At 43.0% G+C, this 20,268-nt stretch overlaps 1 protein-coding gene across 1 annotated transcript; it reads right to left on the bottom strand.

Moving 5' to 3' along the window:
• Window positions 1–1,730: 1,730 nt before the first annotated feature.
• polr2h (RNA polymerase II, I and III subunit H) lies at window positions 1,731–20,184 on the bottom strand. Its single transcript, XM_060940485.1, has 6 exons — window positions 20,037–20,184; window positions 13,338–13,448; window positions 13,096–13,179; window positions 3,306–3,399; window positions 2,391–2,474; window positions 1,731–2,002 (listed from the first exon to the last, which is right to left on the bottom strand). Exons 2-6 carry the CDS (start codon window positions 13,408–13,410, stop codon window positions 1,885–1,887), a joined length of 453 nt encoding a protein of 150 aa, XP_060796468.1. The 5' UTR covers window positions 13,411–13,448; window positions 20,037–20,184; the 3' UTR covers window positions 1,731–1,884.
• Between the last annotated feature and the right edge of the window lie 84 nt (window positions 20,185–20,268).

The following is a 20,268-nucleotide window of genomic DNA, read 5'->3' on the forward strand; positions in this document are numbered from 1 at the left end:
TTCGACATTTGATATGTTGTCTATGTTCTATTGTGAATACAATATCAGTTTTTGAGATTTGTAAATTATTGCATTCCATTTTTATTTACAATTTGTACTTTGTCCCAACTTTTTTGGAATCGGGGTTGTACCAAAGAATGGTTAAAGAAGAATAAAGTTAACGTTTTGGAATGGCCAAGTCAAAGTCCTGACCTTAATCCAATCGAAATGTTGTGGAAGGACCTGAAGCGAGCAGTTCATGTGAGGAAACCCACCAACATCCCAGAGTTGAAGCTGTTCTGTATGGAGGAAGGGGCTAAAATTCCTCCAAGCCGGTGTGCAGGACTGATCAACAGTTACCGGAAACGTTTAGTTGCAGTTATTGCTGCACAAGGGGGTCACACCAGATACTGAACGCAAAGATTCACGTACTTTTGCCACTCACAGATATGTAATATTGGATCATTTTCCTCAATAAATAAATGACCAAGTATAATATTTTTGTCTCATTTGTTTAACTGGGTTCTGTTTATCTACTTTTACGACTTGTGTGATGTTTTAGGTCATATTTATGCAGAAATATAGAAAATTTTAAAGGGTTCACAAACTTTCAAGCACCACTGTATAGGGCTTAAGTTTGTTACTGTTAAATAAGCATTGCTTGTACAGCAACGTTATGTCGTTACAACGTTGACCCACTTTTAACGTGCTGAGTACCGACTGTAGCCAGGAACAAATGCTAATTAGCTTGCTGTCAAGTTTTTCCTTTGTCGAGCTTTAAGCGCAAGGTCATGGGTGTTACTACTGCTTGTTCCTGCCGTAATATGATGCGTGATATGTGCTGTTGTCTGTTCATAGTCACTTTTTTAATCTATGCAGTTAGCATTGTTTTGTTACTAGTATTGTATGTTTCTTTTTGCTGTTTAACCGAAGTGTAACTGCTGCCATCTTGATGAGATCACCATCGCAAGAGATTTTTTTGGGCTTTTTTTCACCTTTATTGGATAGGACAGTGTAGAGACAGGAAATGAGCGGGAGAGACAGAGACGGGGAGGGATCGGGAAATGACCTCGGGTCCGAATCGAACATTACAACATTTACTTTTATTCATTTTCATATACATGCTAGTATACGTTCCATTTACAGTCAAACATTTTGATGTACTCCAGGCTCAATTTTGATTAATCAAAAATCTGCGTAGTAGTACAGTCTGAAGATACTCTTGCACATTCGGTGTCAATTGAACAAAAATTATGGGAGGATATAGGTTTAATAAGTTTTAAAATTTTTGAAGTGAGTGATGGATTTGATAAGTTTAGATGTGTTCGATATTTTCTCATCTTCAGACATAATAGTGTAGGAGATGTTTCTTCCCCTGCTTGATAGTTTCGACTGAGACTCCAATCTTCCTCAGAAGTCATTAGTCCTTAAATTAAATTCATTATAGACGTGAACTTAAAATCATTGTTTTATTTTATGCCCTTGGTGCCCTGGCTTTTGGCCTTCATGCCCTCAAAAAAATTGACAGCACAAAAGGCCAAGTGGCCTTGCCCCTAAAATGACGAAATTCCAGGCCTGCTCTCTGCTATTAATTTGGTCAGTCATCATTTTCCGAACCCCTCCCCCCCACACACACGTCTTCAGTTCTGTTTGCTGTAGTCTTCATTTTGTCAGAAGAATGTACGAACTTTTGCACTCACCCTTACAACATGAGTGTGTGTCATTTACTCAATAAAAAATGAAGTCTGATATAAATACAAATAAAAGAGTTTTATTTACATCATCGTCACTTTGCGCTTGACTTTTCCCCGGCGTTTATAAAACAGTTGGAGTTTTCAGAGCTGCATTTCCTCATGCTGTCACCGTCAGCACAACAAAATCACACACGGCACACACACAGTTGTGTTAGAAGGCAAGTTTCTTCATGAGCAGGTAAACTCTGGAGTCCACCTCAAAGCCGTGCAGGTTGTTGGCGTCACCCTGAAGTCGCATCAGCAGGCCACCGTACGACACGTATGCAGAGCTAAAGAGCAGGAAAAAGGGGGAACGTGTTGGATATTTCAGCATCTTGGAATTAACGGTCAATTTATTTCACTTTATTTCCCTCGAGAGTTTATGAGCCGATACGAATCTGAATAGAATCAGAATAGAGCTGCAGATTCGTATCAGCTCATGAACTCTCGAGGGAAATAAAGAGATCAAATTTACAACATGGATTTATTTCTCTCTCGCTCTCTCACACACCCCTCATCAGATGTTCGCAGACGGGAATTCATTCAGTGACTGAGAGAACGTACAGATTGGATATGAAATCCCACATGTAGGATACTGAGCATGGAGAAATTGAGATCAGTGATTGTCTAAAGGAAAATAATGTGCACAAGATGTAGCATGTGAACAATCACACTCACAGTCGCGTCGCTGCTTCTGTCGACGTCTCGTCTCCCTCGATCTTATACACTTTACCATACATGGCGTAATCAAACTGATCCGCCCTGAAGAGAGGACGGACACACACACACACACACACACACACACACACACACACACACACACACCTTTCAGCATTGTGGAGTAATAATAATAAAAAATTATTATTCTGACAACACACTAAGGCAATAAAAACCAGAAAAACATTTTAAAGAAATAGATAATGACTTTTTTTTTTTAAATCTAAAAATAAAATGCAAAGGATATATAAATACTAAATCACTGTAAAAAATTATTTGTTGTTTTAACTTTAAAAAGTTAGTTTAAGGGCTGCTTTAAAATTTTGAGTTCACTGAAATTAATATAGTAAGTTCACAACAATTTAACTTACTATGTGAATTTCAATGAACTCAAAATTTTAAGGCAGCCTGGGCACTAACTAAGTTAAAACAACAAATCATTTTTTACAGTGTAGAGATATTACTACTACTAATAGCATTGACAAAAAAAATTAAAAATATATACTGTTATTGTTTATATTATAATCTCTTATATTATTTATTGTTTATAACACTGTGAAATTACCATGACAAAAGTGAGTTAAAGAATAAACGCTAATTAAATGCTACAGAAAAATAAGTTAGCTGGTTGAAGGTTGCCAGACTGAACAGAATCCAGAGCACACCATTTACTCCAATATTTGGACAAAATGACAAGAGCCCAATCAACTCCATCTGGCAACCCTGAAACAGTCACTGACCGAACCAGTCAATCTGGCTTTGGGATGCCTGTGTGTGTGTGTGTGTGTGTGTGTGTGTGAGAGAGAGAGAGAGAGAGAGAGAGAGAGAGAGAGAGAGAGAGAGACACAGAGTTAAGACGGTGGGTGTTCATGTCACCTGGACGGTCGGTCGTCTGTAGGATTGTACTCTCCATCGTCTGGAGTGCCGTCCTCATACAGCGTGCTGGCGATCACCAGTCTGAACTTATCTCCTGAAAACCATCATCACACTATTACATCCAGATGTTCTACTACAGCTGTGCTGCATACACACACATCATATAAAGACACACTATTCCAGTATTCCAGCTAGCTTTCCAAGAGCACAGGGTGCCAATGATTATTGCAGGCAATTTTGCGCACATCACTATAAACGAAGAATCTATCATACAAAATGACCATATTGTGAAACTATACAAAGGAGATTACTTTAGTAAAACGAAGTACGTACATCTGAAACTTTACTCAAGTAGTTTAATACAGTGCTTTGTTACCTCCAGGTTGGATTACTGTAATGCCTTACTGTCTGGATGTTCCAATAAGTGCATAAACAAGCTCCAGTTAGTTTAAAATGCAGCAGCAAGAGTCCTTACTAGAACTAGAAAATATGACCACATCACCCCTGTCTTATCCACACTGCATTGGCTCATCTCATCTCATTATCTCTAGCCGCTTTATCCTGTTCTACAGGGTCTTGGGCAAGCTGGAGCCTATCCCAGCTGACTACGGGCGAAAGGCGGGGTACACCCTGGACAAGTCGCCAGGTCATCACAGGGCTGACACATAGACACAGACAACCATTCACACTCACATTCACACCTACGGTCAATTTAGAGTCACCAGTTAACCTAATCTGCATGTCTTTGGACTGTGGGGGAAACCGGAGCACCCGGAGGAAACCCACGCGGACACGGGGAGAACATGCAAACTCCACACAGAAAGGCCCTCGCCGGCCACGGGGCTCGAACCCGGACCTTCTTGCTGTGAGGCGACAGCACTAACCACTACACCACTGTGCCGCCCACTGCATTGGCTCCCAATCAAATTTCGTATTGATTATAAAATACTACTATTGACCTTTAAAGCACTGAATGGTCTCACACCACAGTACCTGAGTGAACTTCTGCTCCTCTATGACCCGCCACGCCTACTTAGATCAAAAGGTGCAGGCTATCTGCTGGTACCTCGTATAGTGAAGGCTACATCAGGGGGCAGAGCCTTTTCTTACAAAGCCCCACAGTTATGGAACAGCCTTCCAAGTAGTGTTCAGGAATCAGACACAGTCTCAGCGTTTAAGTCTAGGCTGAAAACATATCTGTTTAGTCAAGCCTTTCATTAATGGTGTTTATGAGGTAAAGGTGTAGATCTGGAGGGTCCTCAGACAGAGTGTTTTGGTAAACTGGGATGTATGGATGCTGTCAGTCCCCCACTCGCTTGCTCACTCGAGTTTGTTGACGGTGTAGTGGCTGCTGCTTTATGTCCCGGGGCTCCCTCACGCCTGTCTCTCCTTTTAGTTATGCTGTCATAGTTAGTTTTGCCGGAGTCCCTGCTTGTACTCAGTGCAATATGTATACTGTTCCTACTTATTCAGGTGACATTGGGCATACCTAAAAACCTGTGTTCCCCCCCCAAATCTGTCCCTCTGAGTTACGTCAGTCCTGAGATCGAGATGCTGACCTCTTCGGGTCCTCGGACCTGCCTGATCCATCCTGGTGCCCTGTGTCTGGTTGGAGTCTCATCGCATCGCTCCTGTGGAGGACGGCCCCATATGGACAGTTGAAAGTCACACCTGGAAGACGCTCTGGACGCTTACAGTAATGCTTTTATGGCTGAGGACTACAGTTGACTTGCTAACTTTAGGACTGCAGTTGTCACGAGCAGTTTTGCACTCAAGTTTCCATCAATGAAGAGTTATAACATCAACGAAACTGTCTTCATGTTAAAACTGTTAATGCTATAGTCATGTTGTCTGTTGTTGCCCAAATGAGGATGGGTTCCCTTTTGAGTCTGGTTCCTCTCGAGGTTTCTTCCTCATGTCGTCTGAGGGAGTTTTTCCTTGCCACCGTTGCCACAGGCTTGCTCATTGGGGATAGATTAGGGATAAAATTGGCTCATGTTTTAAGTCGTTCAAATTCTGTAAAGCTGCTTTGCGACAATGTTTATTGTTAAAAGCGTTATACAAAATAAACTTGACACACACACCCAAAAAAAAAATAAATAAACTGTGCAAAAGTCTTCGGCACATGTAAGGAAATGCTGTAGACCCAAAATGGCTTAAAAATAATTAAATGTTTCAGCATTAAAAAAAAAACAAAACTACTATTTGGTGTAAGACAACCTTTTGCTTAAAAAAAAAAAGTCTTTGGTACAGTGAGTGCAGTTTTATAAGGAAATGAGCTGTAGGTTTTACTGAGCATCTTACAGAAGCAGCCCCAGTTCTTCTGGACACTTTGTCACACTCGCTTCTTCATTTTGCACCAAAACCCAGCAGCCTTCATTGTTTCTTTTTTTAATCTGAGAAGTGCTGTCTTATGTAATACAGGTAATCGTCGACTTACGACTGTGTTTGGTTACGACTGACCGGTCGTAAACCGATCTGGTTGTAAGTCGGCCTATGTTAAAGGAACAGTCCACCGTATTTCCATAATGAAATATGCTCTTATCTGAATTGAGACGAGCTGCTCTGTACCTCTCCGAGCTTTGCGTGACCTCCCAGTCAGTCAGACGCAGTCAGACGCGCTGTCACTCCTGTTAGCAATGTAGCTAGGCTCAGTATGGCCAACGGTATTTTTTGGGGCTGTAGTTAGATGCGACCAAACTCTTCCGCGTTTTTCCTGTTTACATAGGTTTATATGACCAGTGACATGAAACAAGTTCAGTTACACAAATTGAAACGTAGCGATTTTCTATGCTATGGAAAGTCCGCACTATAATGACAGGCGTACTAACACCTTCTGCGCGCGTCGGCAGCGCATTGATACGGAGCTCAGATATCAATGCGCTGCCGAAGCGCGCAGAAGGTGTTAGTACGCCTGTCATTATAGTGCGCACTTTCACTTTTTTAAGGTGGCAGTTCTTAGGTTCAGATCCCTTTGTGATCAACAGGAGGTCATGATGATCGATTCTCTTCATTGGATTGCATAAGATGGAGCAAGCCACTGTTCATATTTTCATGCACATTTTTGTTACAACACTACCTGATTATAGATAATTAAGGGATCCCCATAGATTTTCAATCTATCATATACCTCAGTAATCTAGAGCAAAACAGTTTAACTTGCATGTTGAACTTTAAGGTGAAATTTCTAATGTGTATACATTAATACTATTTAGGTCAGAAATCATTGAAACAGTGGTAAAATCTATCCTATAATCATGGATCTAAAACCTCTCGGAGACCCTGAAAATGCACCTGAGAGCATCTATTTTCAAAAAATTTTACAGGGGAGCATGCCCCCGCACCCCCCTAGTTTCGCTTCGTGCCTTTGGCACTTGCTTTCACACCATTGGCACTCAATTGTCTGTGTATTATCATGCCAGAATTTAGGGCTTTAATTTTTTTCTGGGGAAAAAAAACCAAAAAAAAAATCACACACAAAAATTGGAGCAAAAGGACATAAAATAAACAGTCAAGGGCACTTGAGGTAATATAGCAGGTAAACATGAAATAAGCAGCATAAACAATAAACTAATGGCTGTTAAGGTGAGGTATTGTGGAATAGTGCAAATGAGCGAGGTAAAGTGAAATGTGCAGTCCCTGAGTTCAGTGTGCGAATGAATGTTGAGTGTGTGTGTGTGTGTGTGTGTGTGTGTGTGTGTGTGTGTGTGTGTGTTGGGGGGGGGAGGACTGTGAGGGTGACATGTCAGATGCTGAAGGGGGGGCAGGCGGGGTGTACGGGCAGAATCTGTGGCAGGGGGCAGAGGGGGGAGGAGGGGCAGAACAGGGAGGGAGTTGAGCCTCCTGACCGCCTGGTGAAAGAAACTGTTCTTGAGCCTGCTGGTTTTGGCCCGGAGACTCCGCAGTCTCCTTCCTGACGGCAGCAGGCTGAAGAGGCTGTGAGATGGGTGGGTGGGGTCACCTGCAATCCTGATGACTTTGCGGGTGAGGCAGGAGTTATAGATATCCGTAAGAGAAGGGAGAGAGACACCAATGATCCTCTCAGCTGCTCTCACGATGCGCTGCAGGGTCTTGCAGCAGGGTCTTGCAGCAGGACACGGTGCAGGCGCCGTACCACACGGTGATGCAGCTGGTCAGGATGTTCTCGATGGTGCCTCTGTAGAATGTGTGCATGATGGGGGCTGGGGCTCTTGCTCTCCTCAGTTTGCGGAGGAAGTACAGACGCTGTTGGGCTTTTTTGGCCAGTGATGTGGTGTTGTTGCTCCAGGACAGGTCTTCAGAGATGTGCACACCCAGAAACTTGGTGCTGCTCACCCTCTCCACTGCAGCACCGTTGATAGTTAGTGGAGCATGCTGGGTGTGCGCTCTCCTGAAGTCCACAACAATCTCCTTCGTCTTCTCCACGGTCAGACGGAGATCGTTGTCCTTGCACCACATGGCCAAGCGGCTCACCTCACTCCTGTAGATTGTCTCATCGCCATTGTTGATGAGACCCACCACAGTCGTGTCGTCCGCAAACTTAATGAAGAGGTTGGAGCTGGATGTTGGTGTGCAGTCGTGGGTCAGCAGAGTGGAGAGGAGGGGGCTCAGCACACATCCTTGGGGGGCCCCCATGTTCAATGTGATGGTGCTGGAGGAGTTGCTGCCGACCCGCACAGCCTGTAGTCTCCCCGTCAGGAAGTCCAGCAGCCAGTTGCACAGGGAGGTGTTGAGTCCCGACTGGTCCAGTTTGTGAATGAGCTGCTGAGGAATGATTGTGTTGAATGCTGAGCTAAAGTCTATGAACAGCATTCTGACATACGAGTCTTTTGTCTCCAGGTGGGTGAGGGCTGAGTGGAGGGCAGTGGAGATGGCGTCATCGGTCGAACGGTTGGACTGATATGTACACATTCAGGAACTTCACTTCCTACTGTTCTATTTGTTACTATTAATTTTAAGCAGTCTCCTACTTTTGGCTTTCAGCCGCTCAAATAGTTCAAATAATAATCATCATCATAATTATTATTAGGCAGCACAGTGGTGTAGTGGTTAGCACTGTCGCCTCACAGTAAAAAGGTTCTGGGTTTGAGCCTAGCGGCCGACGAGGGCCTTTCTGTGCGGAGTTTGCATGTTCTCCCCGTGTCCGCGTGGGTTTCCTCCGGGTGCTCCAGTTTCCCCCACAGTCCAAAGACATGCAGGTTAGGTTAACTGGTGACTCTAAATTGACCGTAGGTGTGAATGTGAGTGTGAATGGTTGTCTGTGTCTATGTGTCAGCCCTGTGATGACCTGGCGACTTGTCCAGGGTGTACCCCACCTTTCACCCGTAGTCAGCTGGGATAGGCTCCAGCTTGCCTGCGACCCTGTAGAACAGGATAAAGCAGCTAGAGATAATGAGATGAGATTTGAAAGATGATAAACAACTCCTTAGTGCTGACTTCAGCAGGCATGGTGGTGTAGTGGTTAGCACTGTCACCTCACAGCAAGAAGGTCCGGGTTCGAGCCCCGTGGCCGACGAGGGCCTTTCTGTGTGGAGTTTGCATGTTCTCCCCGTGTCTGCGTGGGTTTCTTCCGGGTGCTCCGGTTTCCCCCACAGTCCAAAGACATGCAGGTTAGGCTAACTGGTGGCTCTAAACTGCCCACTGATCAAGCTTGGACATGGATGGACTCCGCCAAGTTTAAATGCCCTAGACGCACCAATGATGGACTGTTAAGATGTCATCAGTGGTGCCCCTGCGGCCCTTGCTGGCTGCGGGATGAAGAAAAAGAAGAGCTGACTTGTCAGTGTTGATCTAATAAATTTAGCTTCGATCGCATGTCTGTATTTTGCACAAATCTCCAATAACATGGTGCATTGGGATGTTTAGTTTTCATTAATATTGCCGCAAAAATATTAGAGAATATAGATCTGTAGATCATCATCACCTAAAATTAGATCAGGGCCAAATATAGAGTCATAACGTTCGGTGTATTGATGGACAGCAGCTTAACTGTAAAGATCCAACATTGAGATTTATTGCTGTTTTATAATATTAACGGCAGACCCAGCAGTTAGGCCTGTTTAAAATTAAATGGTTGCAATGTAATTGCAATTAGCCTCACCTAGGTCTAACATTAGTTAAAGGTCCCATGGCATGAAATTTTCACTTTCTGAGGTTTTTTAACGTTAAAATGAGTTCCTCTGACCTTCTTAAGTCACCCCAGTGGCTAGAAATTTCATAATGTGTAAACCAAACTATGCCCAACATTTGAGAATGGCACGTCAAAACGGCGCGTTGATAAACTCTTCCCTTGCCGACGTCAGCAAGGGAGATGATCCCCACGCCCCCCCTCTGGATTCTCACCCACCGTATGGATTGCCTGCCCAGTTGTAGTGAGGAGACCACAGAGGACACAACAACATGCCATCACCTAAGCGAGCGAAACATGGAAGTTGCGCTGTACATGGATGTGACAACACAGAAAGGAGTCTGTTTTTACTGCCGACGGGAGAGCCCCTGAAGACGCAGTGACTTAATTTTATTTACTTCAGTAATACGCCGTCGAGTCTACCTAAGACGGTGTATGTTTGTCGGAAGCATTTTCCTGAGGAATGTTTCCACAACTTGGGACAGTACAGGGCAGGTTTTGCACGTCAACTGTCACTGAAGCCTGGGTCCGTACCAAGCATCCCTGCCGCATCAGCAACAAACACCAAACAAGTAAGTGTATAACTGGTCGTTTTGCCGTGTTTTAAAATCGGTGCCACGTTAGCCTAGCAATGGCTACATTAGCTGTGCAGCTAACCGCTTCCTGCAGTTAGCCAGGTAATCTGCACTACAAAACCAAAAAGCATGCAGCATGCTCTGTTAAACTGAGTTTAGTCTGGAAATTGACTAACTTATGAGCTTATGTTTTGCCGTGTTTTAAAATAGGTGCGTTAGCCTTGCAATGGCTACATTAGCTGTGCAGCTAACCGCTTCCTGCAGTTAGCCAGGTAATCTGCGCTACAAAACCAAAAAGCATGCAGCATGCTCTGTTATAATCAGGGCTTTGAACCGGTTCAAGGAACGAAAACGAAAACCGGGAACTTTTTCTATTTCACATGGAACAGAAACGAAACCAGAAACTTTATTATTTTTTATGTTCCGGAACAGAAACGCTTATTAAAAATAATGGTAACCGGTTAATACCGGTTTTTATTTCGTTCCTCAAAGTTTCTGTAGCCTACAAATAGTCATTCTTCTCCTGCGCAAGTTTCTATGACCCGCTGGGGTTCACTTCCTGTGTGACGTTCGCTGATTGAATGGAGAGAGCAGGAAGGTGGACTACTAGTGAGTAAGTGCATTACTGAGTGTCTCTGAGCAAAGAAGAGACTGAACGATGCAACCTCCCTATTGGCTGTTTATTGGCTGTCTGTAAAAATGTATCAGTTGTTGCCCTTCCCACGGGAATCATCGCGGGCTCGAGAGACGAGACCTGACGAGTTAGTTAGCAGAACAAATTGTCTGGACACAAATCGGGTTTTCAGAAAAGGAAAGAAAATAAACGGAGGGTCGAAAATACAAAAAAGGAGGCAGAAAATGCAAAACGAGTTTTAAGGTAGGACAAATGGTTACTTTTCTGAGGCAGCCCGCCGTGGCTGCAGGCTTTCAGTTGTCATTGAATGGTTACTTTTCTGAGGCAGCCCGCCGTGGCTGCCTGCAGGATTATTTATTATAGCCCATTTAGTTAAAATAGTTGATATAAAATGTTTATAGTTATGTGATGGTTGTCCTGATTTAGACTGGTGTTTTTTTTTTTGGGGGGGGGGGTTGCGCAATGTTGCACCCGGGTCCAGATTAGGGCAGAACCGGCCCTGGCTACATTTCAGGTGTAGTTTGTTTTATGTATGTATGTACTTGCATAGATGTGTACTTGGTCTTCCAATATGGCGCCTAACAAAATCTCGCGGCGTGGTGACGTCATGCGGTAGCCCTCTATAGGGCCTGACTAGCCTTTGGTAACACACTAAACGAATTCTCTTTCATTTTTGGCACTTTTTCTGTTTGTGTAGATGGGAAGACATACTGAGAATCCAAATCGCCAACATTTGAAATAATAATTGTTTTGAATTATTTCTTGTCTTATTTAATGAAGGTTGTAATAGAATTAGCCTACATTTGGCTTAAGCTGGATGAGACCGAGACATAATTTTATAGCCATTTGTTAAACAGCTGACAGGGAACGTAATTAACCATTCCGGGAACGAAATTTTTTTGTTCTAACCGGTTCGGGAACGTCCATTTAATGGTGGAACCCAAAACCGGAAACGTTAAAATTCCGTTTCTGTTCGGAATGAACCAATAGGAAAAAAATTCCGGTTCAAAGCCCTGGTTATAATAGCCAATCAAAACAGTTTTTACAAAGACACCCACATTCTTTTTTTTAAGTCACTCATTCCTTTTATTTGTTTGTTTGTTCAGTAAAAACCCAAACATTTGTTGAATTTATTTTATTTCCTCGCGTCGCACCTTAATGACGTCAGCGCGCGGTATTTTTCCCTTCGCGGTTTGTTCCTTCTCTCTCGCCATAGTAAGACACCCACATCCGCTTGTTCTGACCCACTGGAGGTAGCGTCACAGTGCTGTTAGCCAATCAGAGGTAACACGTTTACATGTCATGAATATTAAATGATAAGACCCGCCCCCACCCTCTATCCTTCCCCGCCTCCTGCTTCTCATTAGCAAAACGACACACTGGGAAAAGCGCTGAAATGGGGCTTTCTCCCAGGAGGCTATATCTACGTGCCGAGGGTTCATTTCGAGAAAGGCTGCGGATATAACATCTGGAAGCCTCCATGAGCCCGTTTAAAGCAACAACAAACCACCATGCCATGGGACCTTTAATAATAATAACAATAATAATAATAATAAAGTGTTAATTGATAATTAACATTAGTCTGGGATATTAATGTTCGACTAGACCTAATATAACATGTTAATAACTAGATTTTCTGTAGCTCTATATCTAGAGTCGATCTATCCATCCTAGCTTTTTTGATTGAATTGGTTTCATCCTACAACTTTAGTTGTACTTACCTACTGGCAAACAGAGATGTTCAGTTCTCAGAGCCCCTTGCTGCTTTTACCAATTCTTTTCTCTTCGTTTATAGGCATCGCTGCTTTTTAGACTTTCGTTTCCCTTGCTGCACTGACTCATTATTGTAATAAAGACGGTCGACCGAGCATGACTATGACCCTGCACTAAGTGTGCTATGACTGGTCAACACACGTTACTCCGCTGGAAGCCGGAAACATTTGTTAGAGCACACTTTCTGTATGTGGTGGAACGTACGTGCTGAGCGCTTAGAAAGTTCTGGAAAATTATTAGCAGGGTGCATATAAATTTGGGCACGGCATTAGTATTTAAGAGCAGGATGTACATTCTGGAAAAATAAACTGTCTGGAACACTATTCCAAGTGTATAATTGCATACTGTGTAGCTGTGTGCATACCCTGAAAACTTAAATGTGTAATTGTGTGCACTGTGTACAGCTGTTTGTATTGGACACAGCTGTGTGTGTGTGTCTTGTGTGCAGCTGTGTGTATTGAACACAGCTGTGCTTATTGTGTAGCCGTGTGTGTATTGCTCTCTAATTCTGGAGCCTCGATAGTGTAGTTGTGTGTATAGTAAAGCTTTATAATGTACAGTTGTGTGCCCGGTGCAGATTGTGTAGCTGTGTATTTTGTGTACTGCACCATGATCCTGGAGACTCAACAGTGCAATTGTGTAGTCAAGAGTTGTGCGTTTTCTGTTCTTGAGCGTATTGCACATTTGCGTATATTTACTCACCGAGGTCGACAGGGTAAATCTGAGTGTTCACATCCAGGATCAGGTCCATTTTAAACGACTCGCTCTCACAGTGAAGACGTGACACTGCAAGAAAAAGCCGAGTGAAAATAAACAAACGGTGTGTCGTGGAAACGAGACAGGATTGCGACTCTGGTCGCATTTATTTTTTTTTACATTTCAGCTCATAATCACGCAGATCTGAGTGAGAGAAGTGCGTGTGAGTTGAACTCACAGTTCCTTACCTCTGTCAAACTTCTTCCCATCAGGATCGATATCTTTCACATCAAAAATATCCTCAAACAGAATCCCAGCCATGTTCCTGCTGATTATTAGTTAAACAACAGCGACTTCTCCTGTCAGGGCAAAAACAAATCCATTCTCAGTAACTTAAGTGCAACAAAAGTCTGTCAGCGTTACAATGATCACTGACGGTTTTTCCTGACGTCTTACTTTTGAATGAAAAGTAAATGTAGCTGCAACCGAGTTGCATTATTGGGGTATTTTATAAAGAACTGTGTCAAAGTTTAAATCATAACTGAGCTGGATGCAGTCAGTCAGTCTAACCCGTCACACTTTTGTACTGCAGCTGCTGAAGACCCCGAAGAAAAAAATAGGAGAAAATCTCATCTCATTATCTCTAGCCGCTTTATCCTGTTCTACAGGGTCGCAGGCAAGCTGGAGCCTATCCCAGCTGACTACGGGCGAAAGGTGGGGTACACCCTGGACAAGTCGCCAGGTCATCACAGGGCTGACACATAGACACAGACAACCATTCACACTCACATTCACACCTACGGTCAATTTAGAGTCACCAGTTAACCTAACCTGCATGTCTTTGGACTGTGGGGGAAACCAGAGCACCCGGAGGAAACCCACGCGGACACGGGGAGAACATGCAAACTCCACACAGAAAGGCCCTCGCCGGCCACGGGGCTCGAACCTGGACCTTCTTGCTGTGAGGCGACAGCGCTAACCACTACACCACTGTGCCGCCCATAGGAGAAAATATTACAGCAAAATATATCAACATTCTTCTGGCATTTGCTATATGTATACGCACACGTGCATGATTATATAAGGGCAATTCCACGAAATGGTCAACCCAAGGGGTGAAAATTCATTTTGTATATATGGTGTTAAATTTGATTGGGTTATTATTAGTAATGATTGGTTCATTCACTGCAGTCAATATTTTTGTGCTGAACTCATGTCACATGACTGGCGGCCATTTTGAAATTCGCAGATCCAAGCACGTACTTTAAACCCAAAACTAACAGACACAAAGAAGCACTCAAACTGCTGTCAAAAGTCCTCACCAGGTAAGTTAAACTGTGTTTTATATCAAATGGACCTTATTCTTTACATTTCCACGAAAAAACAGATTCCGTTGGGTCATTATCACAGCTTACGGGCCTTTTAGATCTAACAAGTAGCTTTGTTCACTGATGGATATTATGACTAAGAAAGAGAAAATTACCACATTTCATCTCTCTCTGTACATCAAATCATACGTACATTTGGAAAGTGTTGTCAGTTACTGTACATTCCATGATTTCAACCGTCAGTTCGAAAGATTTTTCATAGTTTATTTCGTTCATTGTATTCTATAGCATGTTAAAAGCAAAGTTGGAAAAAATGTTAATAAAATTGCAGCAAGTTTCACAGAAATTGCCATTTGTACTTGTAATCTGTGATTGGTTGAAGAGAGCAACTGGACTTGCTTGAAGATTCTTGAAAACGTTTCGCCTCTCATCCTAAAGGCTTCCTCAGTTCTGTCTGACTAATAGGGAGTATCCAGTATTTATCCTCTCATGGATCATCATAGAATCCGAATCAGAATGTTGATGGCTGCATTGTAGGTGGCTGATAAAAGATGTCTTAGACACCCACCTCTGTTCAGTGATGGTTGTTCCAGGTTGATAAAAATGAACGATCCTCTCTGGCTAAGATGTCTGCCAGTTTTCTGGAAGTCCTCTCATAGGGATTTCATCCCAAAGTGCGTAGAAACATATCTGTGACGAATCTCAGTCATCCAGGTACATAGTAATCTGTGGTTGGTAGAAGAGAGCAACTGGACTTGCTTGAAGGTTCTTGAAAACGTTTCGCCTCTCATCCGAAAGGCTTCCTCAGTTCTGTCTAACTAATAGGGAGTATCCAGTATTTATCCTCTCATGGATCATCATAGAATCCGAATCAGATGAGAGGCGAAACGTTTTCAAGAATCTTCAAGCAAGTCCAGTTGCTCTCTTCAACCAACCACAGATTACTATGTACCTGGATGACTGAGATTCGTCACAGATACATTTGTACTTGTGTGTTCACAGTTGTTGAATTCTCCAAGTTGCGTCAGTTACCAAATGTTATCTGCTTGCCAGTAAATAAATTATTCATATCTGGGAAAAACTCTGTGTTGTCCAAGATGGCCTTTGGGCCTTAAAGGAACAGTCCACCGTACTTCCATAATGAAATATGCTCTTATCTGAATTGAGACGAGCTGCTCCGTACCTCTCCGAGCTTTGCGCGACCTCCCAGTCAGTCAGACGCGCTGTCACTCCTGTTAGCAATGTAGCTAGGCTCAGTATGGCCAACGGTATTTTTTGGGGCTGTAGTTAGATGCGACCAAACTCTTCCGCGTTTTTCCTGTTTACATAGGTTTATATGACCAGTGATATGAAACAAGTTCAGTTACACAAATTGAAACGTAGCGATTTTCTATGCTATGGAAAGTCCGCACTATAATGACAGGCGTACTAACACCTTCTGCGCGCTTCGGCAGCGCATTGATATCTGAGCTCCGTATCAATGCGCTGCCGAAGCGCGCAGAAGGTGTTAGTACGCCTGTCATTATAGTGCGGACTTTCCATAGCATAGAAAATCGCTACGTTTCAATTTGTGTAACTGAACTTGTTTCACATCACTGGTCATATAAATCTATGTAAACAGGAAAAACGCGGAAGAGTTTGGTCGCATCTAACTACTGCCCCAAAAAATACCGTTGGCCATACTGAGCCTAGCTACATTGCTAACAGGAGTGACAGCGCGTCTGACTGCGTCTGACTGACTGGGAGGTCGCGCAAAGCTCGGAGAGGTACGGAGCAGCTCGTCTCAATTTAGATAAGAGCATATTTCATTATGCAAGTACGGTGGACTGTTCCTTTAAGTCATCATACATTTGCTTGAGTTTGCTCTTTCTATAATAGCCATACAGTTTAATTTTAAAATTAAATTTGAATGTTGCATCAGTTACCTGTGGAATTGCCCAGAATCATACACATACTGTAGTACCGGTCAAAAGTTTGGACACACCTAATTCAATGGTTTTTCTTTTTTTTTTATTAATTAAAAGACACTTAAGGGCAGCACGGTGGTGTAGTGGTTAGTACTGTCGCCTCACAGCAAGAAGGTCCTGGGTTCAAGTGACCACTATGAAAAAATCCTGAGAAAACAAGAAGCCGGATTTCGGAATGGAAAAGGATGTGTAGACCAAATCTTTAGCATACGTCAATGTATTGAAAAGAGATTGAGACATGGAAAATCAACGATCATCACCTTCATTGATTTTGCTGCTGCGTTTGATAGTGTACATAGGGGTTCGATGTGGAAAGTCCTCAGAAGAGCTGGTATACCAACACATATCATTGAAATTCTGACCAGCATGTACACTGATGCATCCTCTGTTGTCCGAACTGAAGATGGTACCTCTGCCCCCTTTGTTATATCCTCTGGCGTGTGGCAAGGCGATATCATATCACCAATGATTTTTAATACTGTGCTGGACTACATCATGTTCAAATCGATTCAAGATGATGATGGTGTAATAGTTGCTGAAAGTTTGGTTGCCTCAGATTTTGATTATGCCGACGACATTGCCATAATACAGCCAGATGAAAGAACCACTCAACTTGTTCTTAACAGAATATGCCACCATGCCGAGAAATTAGGTCTCAGAATTAAACCTAGCAAAACCAAAGCGATGTCGATTCATTTAGAAAATCCATCTTTAACTGTGTATGATGAAGAAATCGAAGTTGTTGAAACATTCACTTACCTGGGATCTGTCATATCAGCCACTCAAATAACACCGACTGAGGATATCACCAATCAAATTGCAAAAGCATCTGCAGCGTTTGGTCGTCTGAGGAAAGGACTCTGGTCAAGAAACAACATTTCTATTGCTGCAAAAATGAAAGTCTATAAAGCAGCTGTTCTGCCAATGCTTCTTTATGCCTCAGAAACGTGGTGTATGACAAAAGCTGATGCGCAACGACTTGAGGTCTTTCAAATGGCATGTCTGCAATCCATAGCTGGCATCAGTACGATCTCACATCAGAAATGTGAACATCCAAGAAATGTGCTGCAACCAGCCAAACACTGAAGTGATAATCAGAAAAAATAGACTGCGATGGCTAGGACACGTGGCGCGTATGGAAGATCGTGCATTCTGCAAAGAGACTTGGAGAAGTAAGAGACCAAATGAATGGAGATGCACAAGAAACGCACCAAAGAAGACATGGAATAAAGTTATTGCCGAAGACCTTGAAGCGATGAAAAGAAGATATGGAGCTGCTAGATGGTATCAAGAACAAACATCCATCATTTGTGAATTAGCTAGCGATAGGCAATATTGGAGACAAATTGTTTCATCTTTGGGACAGGCGACAGCTGTTTAAAGACAAGCTAAAGCCTTAAGTACAAAGTAAATACAAGCCCAGTGGCCAGCGAGGGCCTTTCTGTGTGGAGTTTGCATGTTCTCCCCGTGAGTTTCCTCCAGGTGCTCCGGTTTCCCCCACAGTCCAAAGACATGCAGATTAGGTTAATTGGTGGCTCTAAGGTGGGGTTTACATTAGACCGTATCAGCAGATCATCAGATTAATGTTTTTAAAACGATTAGCGTGCACACAGCAACGCCAATACACGATTCGCGTGCACACAGCAACACCAATACACGGATATGCTCGGCTCCGCAGGCATCCTGCGCTCCAAATCACTCCGCCCTGAACAGCGAGTGCCCTCTGGAGGGTGCGCACTCCGGCCCTGCGCAGCTCACAGAGCGCGCGAGTGAAGCGCACGAGCAGTGATTCGGGACTGAGCCGCTGTGTGTGTGATCCTAGTGCATATCGGGCATGCGCGTCACTTACCACTTGCAAGTGGAAGGATGGCAAGCCTAAAGACAATCATAACTACACAATGGGCAGTGTTTGCATCAGTATTTGCAGTATTTTCATACTTTTATACTCTTTAATGAAAGGTGATACAAGGCGGAAGTCCGCGCCGTTTTTCAGCAGTCGCGTCACATGACCAACGCCAGCAAATCAGGAAGGTGGATGTCACAGTGACGTTGTCCAATGACGACGCCAGCTAGAGCTCAGCACAGCGTATCCGCGTATTCTCAATGTTTACACGGCACCGGACCAGACACGATCTGGATTGAATACATGGACCCTGGCGGATTCCTGTTTCACGGCGTTTTAACGTAAACGGACAGTGCATCCGCGAAGAAAACGAGACAGATACGGTCTAATGTAAACTTGGCCTAAATTGACTGTAGGTGTGAATGTGAATGGTTGTTTGTCTCCATGTGTCAGCCCTGCAATGACCTGGTGACTTGTCCAGGGTGTACCCTGCTCATAGTCAGCTGGGATAGGCTCCAACTTGCCTGCGACCCTGTAGAACAGGATAATATGTTTCCTCTTCTGCTCCTTGGACCTGCCTGATCCATCCTGGTGCCCTGTGTCTGGTTGGAGTCTCATCGCATCGCTCCTGTGGAGGGCGGCCCCATGTGGACAGTTGGGGGTCACGTCTGGAGGACGCTCTGGACTCTTGCGGTGGTGCTTTTGTGGCTGGGGACTGCAGTTGACTTGCTGACTTTAGGACTGCGGTTGTCATGAACGGTTTTGTGCTTGGGTTTCCGTCGGTGGAGGGTTTATAGCATCAACGAAGGTGACTCTATGTTAGGACTGTTAATGTTATAGTCATGTTGTCTGCTGTTGCCCAAATGAGGATGGGTTCCCTTTTGAGTCTGGTACCTCTCGAGGTTTCTTCCTCATGTCGTCTGAGCGAGTTTTTCCTTGCCACTATCGCTACAGGCTTGCTCATTGGGGATAGATTAGGGATAAAATTAGCTCATATTTTAAGTCGTTCAAATTCTGTAAAGCTGCTTTGCGACAATGTCTATTGTTAAAAGCGCTATACAAATAAACTTGACTTGACTTGATAAGCGGCTACAGATAATGGATGGATAAGACAAATGTCTTAAAGTAATGATGGATGTCGTTTCTCTTTACTTACCTGAGCGGTTCTCGATATAACGTGGATTACTACAGATGTAGAATAGGGCTATTTACTGTATTTTTATTTACTGTTTGATTTCAAATGCATTAAAAAGGCAAGAAATCGCACTATAATTAACTTTTAACCTGTTAATTGAAAAACATTCCAGGTGACCACCTCATGAAGCTGGTTAAGATAATGCCAATAGTGTGCAGTTTCACATTTCACATGAACACTCAAATTCGTCTTTTTGTAATTATTATTAAATTTGTTATGGTATTCGTTGTATTTTCTGTTAAACCATTCAAAACAAATCCCATCATATTTACGACACTTTCGTCCAACATACTGTAAAGAATCTGAAATATGAAATGTTTTGTTTTTAACACTTTTTTTGTTTCACACACATAATTCCATGTTATTTCATAGATTTGATGTTTTAGTATTGCTCTATGATGTAGAAAATGGTCAAAATACAGAAAAAAACCATACGTTTATCTTATAAAATCTTAAATAATCACTAAAGACGCATTTTTTGAGAGAAATAAAAAACAAACGCCTCCCCTTCCTTCCTTTTTGAACTCATAAATAACCATTAGCATGCTAGCATTTCTCAGCTAGTTACTACTGTGAGCCGATTTAAAATAAGTTAATAGTTTTCAGCCACTTACTTCCTCCAACCAAACCTTATCCGCTGTCGGTACAGCTTAGGTAAATGTAAAATTAGTCCACAATTAAAGCAATAATAATTTAAACAGCTGATCTTCCAGAGACTGCTTTCATTCATTCAGCCCTCGCGCTGAAACAACACGCTTTACTTTTGACCCTTCTGCGTTACAATCACTTCCGGAGCAAGATAAAGTTACTAGAGACAATTTACTAGACGGTCTTAGAAAATTGTGT

This window comes from Neoarius graeffei, chromosome 15 (assembly GCF_027579695.1).
Source record: "Neoarius graeffei isolate fNeoGra1 chromosome 15, fNeoGra1.pri, whole genome shotgun sequence".
Lineage (NCBI taxonomy): Eukaryota > Metazoa > Chordata > Actinopteri > Siluriformes > Ariidae > Neoarius > Neoarius graeffei.

Excerpts from the sequence above, each read along its gene's own strand:
- polr2h (XM_060940485.1), bottom strand. The coding sequence starts at position 13,410 with ATGGCTGGGATTCTGTTTGAGGATATTTTTGATGTGAAAGATATCGAT. Across the intron at positions 3,400-13,095 it reads GATTTACCCTGTCGACCTCG|GAGATAAGTTCAGACTGGTG; the intron begins GTGAGTAAATAT and ends GATGGTTTTCAG. Across the intron at positions 2,003-2,390 it reads ACAGAAGCAGCGACGCGACT|CTCTGCATACGTGTCGTACG; the intron begins GTGAGTGTGATT and ends CCTGCTCTTTAG.